At 52.5% G+C, this 9,511-nt stretch overlaps 1 protein-coding gene across 1 annotated transcript; it reads right to left on the reverse strand.

The window, feature by feature from the left end:
* Positions 1 to 6,076: 6,076 nt before the first annotated feature.
* On the reverse strand, positions 6,077 to 7,662 carry GSX2 (GS homeobox 2). Its single transcript, XM_021701710.1, has 2 exons — positions 7,098 to 7,662; positions 6,077 to 6,417 (listed from the first exon to the last, which is right to left on the reverse strand). Exons 1-2 carry the CDS (start codon positions 7,660 to 7,662, stop codon positions 6,077 to 6,079), a joined length of 906 nt encoding a protein of 301 aa, XP_021557385.1.
* Positions 7,663 to 9,511: the final 1,849 nt, after the last annotated feature.

Here is a 9,511-nt window from a genome sequence, read left to right on the forward strand (position 1 = left end):
AAATTTCCATTATAATCCTCAGCGGTCTGGGGCCGCCGAGCCGCGCTTCCCTCTCGAGCCCTTCCCCGCAAACTGAGGCCAAGCTGTCTTCAGCCCCTCGGAGCCGGCTGCTGCCCACGGGCAGGGAACTCTTTCCCATCGCGAGCAGCTCCACCTGCCTTTTTTCTCTGCACCTGCTGTGGATTGTTTCTCCCTGAACTTCAGAAATCAAGTAGTAGCCTAAGAAGGAGTCCAGCCGCAGTGCTCACACAGGCTAAATATTGCTACATTCTCTGTTTTCTCTGCCTCCTCTCTCTCTCTCTCTCCGTCCCTCTCTCTTCCCTTCCCTTCCTTTGCTCCCTCCTTCTGGCTAGAGACTTGAGTTCCTTATTTGAAATGGTGCAGCTAATACAAAGTCATCAAAGCACTATGGTTCTTGTCTTAAAGTGACAGCCCTCTTTATGGGGCTGTTTAAAATACGCCCCCTGCTTTTCAATGTCTCTCTATCCATCTTTGTCTGCTCTTCAGAAAAGCGGACAATATAAAGCCCAGCCTGGCGAGCTCCCCACGCTCAGGCCTGGGCAGTGCCAACCTCCGCCTTTAAGCAGATTGAAATTGTCACTGCTTCATTAATCTGAAACTAGTTACTTTCCTAAGCACACAGCACACACTTCCGATCTGTCGGGATTCACTCAGAGGAGCCCCTGGGGCCTTCCTGGGTTTGGGATTTGGAAGGCTCCACAAAGGTAGGACAAGGGTTCGGGAAAACACAGGGCTCAGCTTGAAGAGAGGCAATGCCCAGTGCAGAAGGGCAGGCACGGACATCACTATAAGGGCACACAGAACACTATTTTCAGAGACAATGGTATGCTCAGAATTTTGGAGGGTGCACTTGAGAACAAGGAGCCCAGCCATGGGAACGGACAACAACATCTACCTCAATGTGGAGTAGCTTGCAGGACTGTGAGGTCTTAGAGGCTTTGGGTTTTCTTTCCTCGGACCGAAGAAACTTACTTCCAAATATGAATCAGGGCTGGCTTTTGTTCTCTTACTGAGAGTTCTCTTTCAGTTCCTGTTCTTGTTGGCCCCTCCTCAGTCCCAGCCTGTGTGACTCCAAGGGCTGGGCCTTGGGTGTAGGAAACCTGCATCCCTGTTAGAATTACTTATCTTCTGTGAAACAAACTGCCTTTTTTCTTCACACTCTTCACCACTAACAAAAGACAATACAAAAGATTCTTCTACTTTTAATATTTCCATCTGGCTTAGAATAGCAAGTTTTTGGATTCTATTACATCTAATTTAGGGGAGAGACGTGGGCATTTTTTTTTTCAGAGAAGCTCAATGTTCAGTAATGTGAGCCTAAAGATTTATAAAATAGATTTATATTAAATTATGTGAATAGAAGCCTAGTAAATGCACCATTTAATTGCATGGAAAAAATATTCCCTTTTAAGAGGTCTGTCACCTTAACAGGTACATTCAAAGATTCCTTGTGAATAATGAAAATAGGAACAATTGCTTTGATGCACTGAGCTGTATTCATCGTCTAGGACAGCTTTAGGCTGTGTTTGGAGAGGGTGGGAGGAGCTCCTTTTAAAGCAGTGATTGCTCCTTTAAACCCAATTTCCTCTAGCAAATAGGTTCTATTGGGAGTGTCTTTCCCCTCTCTCCCACACCCTTAAGGCTGGGCTGGAGATCCCACCCAGACCTCTCTCCCGGCTCCCTCTACTTTTTCTCCTCCCTCCCAAACCACTCTAAACACCTTCTCACCTCCCTCAAAGAAATCTCCCAAGGAGTGCCTGAAAAGTGAGTAGCACCTGCAGGAAAGGTAGAGGTGGGAAGAAAAACAAAACCAAACCAAATAAAATCTGGTGCAAATAACTCTTCTCTTTCCATATATATGACCACCACCAGTGGAATTCTCTCTCTCTCTCTCTCTCTCTGTCTCTCTCTCTCTCTCTCTCTCTCACACACACACACACACACACACACACACACAGAGACCCTCTTGCTTTCTGTGACCACTTTCAGTAAGAGCAATCACCTTTGTGACAATTCTCTGACCAGAGTAAACCAAGGAGACTGCATTTCTAATCCTGATCAGAACTGGTAGAGAGTGGGGGCGAGAAAAGGTAGGAGGAAGCCAAAAATCAAAGACTTCACATCCCCAAGTTTTTCTTTCTCTTAAAATACCTTTGGATATCCTTGGGGGGAGTCGGGGGAATGTGTGTGTAAGGGGGAGGGGAAGCAAGCTAAGATGACCACTTCCAAATATTTCAGAATAAGGGGAGTCTGTTGTCACCAGCGTCTCTATCACCTGGGTCGGTGGATACCCCAGGGCTAGGCTGCTGCGTCCCTTCTGCCCTGGGCATGGTTTGCAATCAAGAAGCCTGGCCAAGTGCTACTATCAATGCTAGGTCCTTGGCCTTGGGCTTGTGGTGGTCACTGAGTGGGAGGGTGAAGGGGAAAGGTCTCTGTTCCTCCTTTTCTCTCAGAATGTCGGAACTGGGTTTAGAGCACAAGGGCAGGAGGTCATCTTTTGAGCTCTCCACTCCCACCCAGAACCTCTTCCTGTTTGAAGCCACCGCAGGACTTGCTCTCAAAGAGGTGGATTTGACCACACTAATAGCTCCTGCGGCCTACTTCTTTTCTCTCAGGGGAGCAAAATCCTAATTTCTTTTTTTTTTTTTTAAGATTTTATTTATTTATTTATTTGAGACAGAGAGAATGAGAGAGACAGAGAGCACATGAGAGGGGGGAGGGTCAGAGGGAGAAGCAGACTCCCTGCCGAGCAGGGAGACCGATGCAGGACTCGATCCCAGGACTCCAGGATCATGACCTGAGCCGAAGGCAGTCGCTTAACCAACTGAGCCAGCCAGGCGCCCCGCAAAATCCTAATTTCTAATTCTCGTTTTCATTCTCTCTCTCTCTCTGTCCATGATGTGTGTATAGGCCCCAAAGAGGCCGTGTTTTGGGGAAAACAGAATTCTGTTTTTCATGTGGGGGCATAATGAAAAGCTAGCATCTGGTGCTTGCCAGGTAGAGAAATTGTCAAGGGTGACCCCACACATCTCTTTAATAAATCTGTGGATATTTCACCTAAAGTGTTTGATATCAAGATTGTTTAGCAGAGTATGTCCCAATGTTGGCCTAGGAGTTTTTCACCTAAGGTGAAACTGTAGGCCTTTAAAATCAGAGTTTCCTAAAGGCTTGTTAGGATTTGCAAACTTCAAAAACATCAAATGATTACTTTGGGCAGGAGTGGGAGAGAGGGTTTTGGGGAGATGTAAAATCTACCCTAGTAGACGGGAAACCTCATGGTTCACCCTAAAAGTGAGAGGGTCCACTCGGCACCGAATATCCTAGAACCTCCCTGAAACCCCTGGAGAGGTTTCTTCCGAGAATAGTATCTATGCCTGAAACTTTTTGCCTCTGGTGGGGGACGCATTGTTTATTCTCTTTTCCCTAAGGAACTTCCCCCAAAGACAGAAAGGAGAGGGGCTGAGACCATCCAAGCAGCCCAAAACCCAGTGAGAAGGGCTGGCGCCGCGTGTCCTTCGCAGGGCGGTAGGGCTGGGTGTGGCAGGTGGCTGGCTCCGCGCTCCGGGCGCACGGCCTGCGGTGGGGGAGCCAGGCGAAGCACAGAGGCTCGGGTTCCGACTGGGCTCGGAGTCGGGGAGGGCCGGGGCCGAGCGCGGGGCGACTGCCCCCCTCCCCCCGCAGCCGGCTGTGGATGGGAGGGGGGCGGAGGCGTCTGCCCACCGCCCAGCTGAGGCTTCGCTTTGGGCAGGAGTGCGGAGAGCTGCAGCAGGGGCTCTTTGTCCTTCCTGTTACTTCCCGAAAAGGAATTCTTCGTAAACGCTTTGCGCCTCGAAACTCCTTTCCTCCCATCCTTATACTTATGCGCGGAGAGGCCTGTTTATTGGGAAGGAGGGAGATGGGATCTTCAGGACGGGCAGCGGGCGGGTGCCTCCTCCCCTTCGCCGCGGGTAGCGCGACGGGCCCAAGGCTCCGCGCGAGACCGAGAGACCGGGAGGCTGAGCCTCCCAGGCCGGGGCAGGAGCGAGCTAGATGCCTGTGACCGCTGCGCAGGACCAGGCCCAGGTCGGTGCACAAAGCGGCGACAGCTCCCTATTCAGTCCCTCCCCTCTGCCCTGGCCGGTACCCGAATGGGAGCTGACGACGAAAGTCCTTCTCCTGAGCCTCCCGTGTGTGTGTGTGTGTGTGTGTGTGTGTGTGTGTGTGTGTGTGTGTGTGTGTGTGTGAGAGAGAGAGAGAGACAGACAGACAGACAGACAGACAGAGACAGAGAGACAGAGAGAGAAAAGAAAGAAAAGGAAAGGAAAAGAAAAAAAAAAGAGAAAAGAGGAAAGAAGAACTAATGAACTCTGGGCAGGGAAAAACCATGATCACATCCTTCCCCCTTTTCCTCTTTTCCCAAACTAGCTTTCTGACCTCAATTTTAGAGCCCCATCTCACGTGGTAAGGTTTCAGTTCCTACATACTGAAAGTAAATCAGACCTAAAGAAACGTGTGTATGTGTAAACAGTTCTATGGCTTGAACCTCTTGGGTGGCATCTTTACAAAATAATCAGAGATAATATCAACGGGTGTTAGTGGGCTCCGCTTGCAGGGAATGAGATCTAGTTTCCATATTTCCAGCTTCACTTGTCTTCTTTAGGCGACAGGCCCTGGCTGCACTGAGCAAAGAGCCAGGTTGCCCTGCTGAGGGCAGAGCCAGAGTAAATCTCCAGGAGCAGGTTTGCAGGAATTAACTCTGCAAGGTGATGGGAAGAAAGGGATTTTTCTGGGAACAGATTTAGGTTAAAGTTAGGGAGACCAAGAAAAACTGCAAGAGTCCAAAGGCACCTCGGAGCTATTTTGGAAAAGTAAGAATATAAATCTTTGGGCAGAATAATTCCCTGTCCCTGCCCTTTTGTTTTCTCAGCACTGATGGAATCAGCCAGTTTCTTCGCTAGAGGAACAACCAGGAACTAATGTTTCCAGTCACTTGCAGCATCATTTGTAAGCTTCCTTGTGCATGCTTCCAACCTGTTTGATGGATTGTTGCTCTTCCTAAAACTAGTCTGACTATTCAAATTCCTTCACATACTTCAGGTTTTGGTATCAAGAGAGATGTGGGGGAAAGGGGAAGAGGGGAACTGCTACAGAAAATAAATACTTAGGTAAGGGATTTTTACCTTTCCCTGCTAAATAAATCAAAAAGTTTGTCTGTCATTAATTGTCAGTGTCACTTTAAATGGAGTGACTTGTCCTATCAACTGTGAGCAGTTTAGCTATTTTGAGGATGGGGAGTTCCTACTTGGTAGGCAACATCATGACTGAGGGTGTGCCACAAACTCCTTCAACCAAAGCCCCACATGACTAGTTTTTAGTCAACACTTTCCTCTAAATTCTCAGACATGCTCCCCCCCCATCCCTCCATCCATGCGTTTCTCTAGATATGGGCGAGGGGGAGCCGGGGAAAGATGGTGAGCGCAAACACCACAAATTTAAAACCTTGATTTTGTTTCATTTATTTAAATAAATATAAATATAAATTTTATATAAAACTATTCACATACAAAGGGACTTCGCAACTTGAATTCCAATCTCTCCCCAGGCAAATTTTCAGAAAGCGAGACCTACAGGGTTTAATTTTCTAAATTATTTGCAGTTCAATACTTTTATTTAAAAAACAACAACAGAAAATAATCCAGAAACCCCGTGTTCTTCTTAGGTTCTGAAAGACAGTAGGGAAGGGGGAAATGACATGCGCTTTCAAAATCCCACATACAGTGCTAAACTTAAGCCAACCGTGTTTTTTTTTTCTTTCTCTGTTATATGACAAGGCTGAGTTGAATCTAGATTATTTACATTTAAAAAATGACCTATAACTTTGAGTGTAGCTTCAAACAAATAGGTCAAGGAGGAGACTTGAAGGGTCAGGCTGGGCACGTATGCCCGCAGAATGCTCAGCTCCGTCCTTCTGCAGATGGGACCACAGAATGGGCGAGGATTTGGGCCCCTGGGTGTCCGCCGCATTGGTGTTGTGGGGGCTGCCAGGAGCGTGTGGTGAGAGGGAGGCGGCCCTCCTTCATAAGGGAGAAATCTCCTTGTCATCGTTGGCCGAGGCCGGCGACAAGGAGTCCTCATCCTCGGAGCGCGCGTAGTGCGCCTGGCTGCCGACACACTTGCAGCCCGCGTGACTGTTCCTCTGTGTACCCTTCCCTTCTTTCTTATGCTTCACCCGGCGGTTCTGAAACCAGATTTTCACCTGCTTCTCTGACAGGTTCAGGTATGTCGCGATTTCGATCCTCCGGAGTCGAGACAGGTACATGTTGGAAGAGAATTCCCGCTCCAGCTCCAGGAGCTGCGTGCTGGTGAACGCCGTCCTCATCCTCTTGCCATTGGGTACCTGGCTGGCGTCCGAGCCCCCTGCAGACCGGCCAAGAGAGGGCAGAGAGGTAATTCTCGGGTGAGGCGATCCCACCCCACGTGCCATCCCTTGGAAAGGACGCCTCTCCAGGACCCACCCGCGAAGCTCAATCAAACACCTGTATCCATCCCTCACCCTTTCCCGTTTCAGGGCACTTCTTTACTCGGCGGGGAAGGACAGAGACGCCCACAGCAAGTGAAGGCCTTTGATGTGTGAGTTGTAAAGTCAGAGGCTTAAAGAGGGGTGGAGGCTTGCATTGTCCGGTCGGCTCCCTTCAAGCCTAGCAGAGAGGCAGGCAGGCTTAGCCAAAAGCGTCGAAAGGCTTTAGCTAGCCCCGACGACGGAATGCCACACTTAAGTTCAAACCTACCCACCCCGCACCTCAGCCAGCTTAGCCTTCGGTTTCTCAACCCTCAAGTTCGAGGTCCCAAAGGCCCCGATATTACGCAAGACTCGGACATCTGGTACCGGGAGTGCACGCACCAGGCTGCTTGGAGAGGTTCGAAAGCTAACTTCCACCTTCGTGGAACTTCTGGGGACGACTCCACAGTTCCACGAAAAGCCCCTCCTCCCCCCTCCCCGCCCCCCCAAAGCTGCCACTTCCTCCACTGGAGGCGGAAAGTTTGCTCCTGGGAGCCCGGAAGGCGCGGCGCGTAGGTGCCCAGAGCCCCCGCCCTACCCATGGTGAGGCAGTGGAATCTCCGCGGGTCCCCCACGTTGTAGGTGGTGGCGGCGCAGACAGGTGCGTGGTGCTGAGGGTGTCCCAAGGCCGCCGCGGCCGCCGCCGCGGCCGCCGCCGCAGCGGCAGAGCCCGGCTGCTGGGGCTGATGGTGGTGATGGTGGTGCTGCGGCGGGTGGTGATGATGGTGCGCGTGGCTCACGCGTGGGCAAAACTGCGCGTCCCCGGGACCCGAAGAGAACTGACCCTTGAGCAGGGGCAGGGCCCCGGCGCCCCCCGGGGCCCCACTACCCCCGGCCCCTGCACTCCCCGTGGCTGCGCCCCCGCCGCCGGAGCCGGCGGGCCCGCGAGAGGAGTGCAGGTGCGAAGTGACGCAGAGTGGGCAAACGCAGAACGCGCCACTCTTGCGGGACGGGCAGGCGGGCCCAGACACCGACATCACCAGCGGGGACGGCATGCCCAGCGGGATGAAGAAATCTGGCCCGGGGTGCGGCTCAGGCAGCGAGGGCGCGGGCCGCGAGGAGTCCTTGATGATGAGCGAGTCGACATAGAAGGAGCGCGACATGTCGGGAGGGGTGGGTGGCCGGAGGGCCGGGCCAGCGGTGGCGCCCCCTCCTCTCTCCTGTTCTGAGCTCTGCCCCGGGCGCGGCGCGGACGCGGGCGGTCAAGCCCTCGGGGACGCGGAGGTGTTCGGCGTCTGGGTTGCGAACAAAGGGGTCCCTGGAGAGGGCTGGTCCTCACGTCCCCCGCCCGGCGCCCCGGCTCCGGGATTTTATAGCCCCCACCCCGGCACGTGATGCTGCGGAGTACCGCTCGGCTCAGGCTCCTCAGCAGCTCCCCACCCTCGGGATAGGCTGCCCGAGTCACAACAGAAGCGGCGAGGAGGGGCGGGCGCGCGGCAGGGAAGAACTCGAAGGAGGGGGATGGGGGAGACTTTGCAAAGTGTAGGTTTTGTTAATTTCGCGGGGAGGCCGGCCTCCTCCCCCTCTTTCTCCACGCTTTCTCGAGAAATCAGAGCTGCATCCCCCATCCTACCCCCTTCCCTAGCCCGGGCCCCAGCCCAACTCTTCCCCACTCCCGGCCGAAAAGCGCACCAGGTGGGGACCTTGAGGTCTTTTTAATAGGGATGCCCAGTGCTCCCCGCTCCTCTGTACCAGCCGCGGCTGGGCGCGGAAGAGTGTGAGGCCTGCTGTTTGGAGCACGATTGTGTGGGCAGCGGACTGGCGGCGGCCGAGTCCGGCACCGCGGCTTGGACCACGGATACACACAGACACGCACAGACACACAGACACACACACCGTCCCCCAGCATTTGGACTTGGCCAAAGTCATTCAGGTGGTTAGTTCGTGACCGATCCGCGGCACAAGAGTGAAGCCTCCCACCTAAGAAGCTGCAGAGCCTTTCATTCTAACGCTTGAGACGCTCTAAAATGCCTTTGCACTTGGGGCTTTCCTGGGGCCGCTCAGATCAAGGACAGTGTACCCTTTGGCAAAGAGACACGTCGAAGAGACACTCTCCGTTCTCCAAGCCAATGCATTTCCAGAACAACCCTGCAAACTCCGTCGCAATGATTTTGGAGAGAGGACCCAAACCCCAGCCCTCCTGGAGACCGGGCAGGCTTGGGGAAGGCCTTTGCTCTGGGTCCTGTGATTTTCTGCGCCTTTCTATTTTACAGACCTTGAGCAGCTCTCTCCCCAACCCCCTGCGCCCCTTTAAAAGCTGAAAGAGGTTGAAGGAATTTGAGCCACTCAAGGAATCCTGCCTCAGGATGGGAGCCATGGTTTGGTAAAGGAAATCTGAGGGGCACAGGCCCCAGCAGAAGACATGCGCCTAGGTGGCTATGCGAGAGAGGGTGGCTGCCAAGATAGGGCCTATTGATCTTTGGGGAAGGTAAGGTGGCAGAGGTGACAGCTTTCTCTTTTTTGCCCCTGTAGAAAATCTGGTTGGAGCAGGGAGGGTGAGCAACCGCTACAAGTCTGATCCTTTTTCCAAAACAGCTGACTTCAGGCCTGAGTTCACAATGGTGTTAAGAAACTTGGGGACAGGACTCCCTCCACCTCTGAGAACCAAGTGCCCAAATCCTAGGGGAGCATCAGCTTCTCAGCTGGAGGCATGGCTATCTCTCTGTCCCCTGTCCGTCCCTCCTTTCCCCTTTTTCATCTCTGGGACCGTTTCTTTTGCCTGCTAGAGAAGTGTAATTGGGTTGTAGGGACGCCCCGCTCTGGGGAGTCCAGGATTTATGGATGGCAATTAAAGTTTTATGAATTGCAGCTGAGGCTGGTTATTGAGCTATTTGAATGTGATTAGAATTCAATTAGAAAGCGGTTAGTGGACGGTGGGTCTCCAGAGTGTAAACAGACAGCTATTCCAGAAATGTGCTAATCCAACATCTTGTGACAACAATTAAGGAGTCT

Source organism: Neomonachus schauinslandi, chromosome 2 (assembly GCF_002201575.2).
Source record: "Neomonachus schauinslandi chromosome 2, ASM220157v2, whole genome shotgun sequence".
In the NCBI taxonomy this organism is placed as follows: Eukaryota; Metazoa; Chordata; class Mammalia; order Carnivora; family Phocidae; genus Neomonachus; species Neomonachus schauinslandi.

Bases quoted from the DNA above. Each gene is read 5' to 3' on its own strand.
- GSX2 (XM_021701710.1), bottom strand. From the start codon at position 7,662: ATGTCGCGCTCCTTCTATGTCGACTCGCTCATCATCAAGGACTCCTCG. The intron at 6,418-7,097 runs GTAGGGCGGGGG...GCCGGTCTGCAG, and splicing joins ATTCCACTGCCTCACCATGG to GGGGCTCGGACGCCAGCCAG.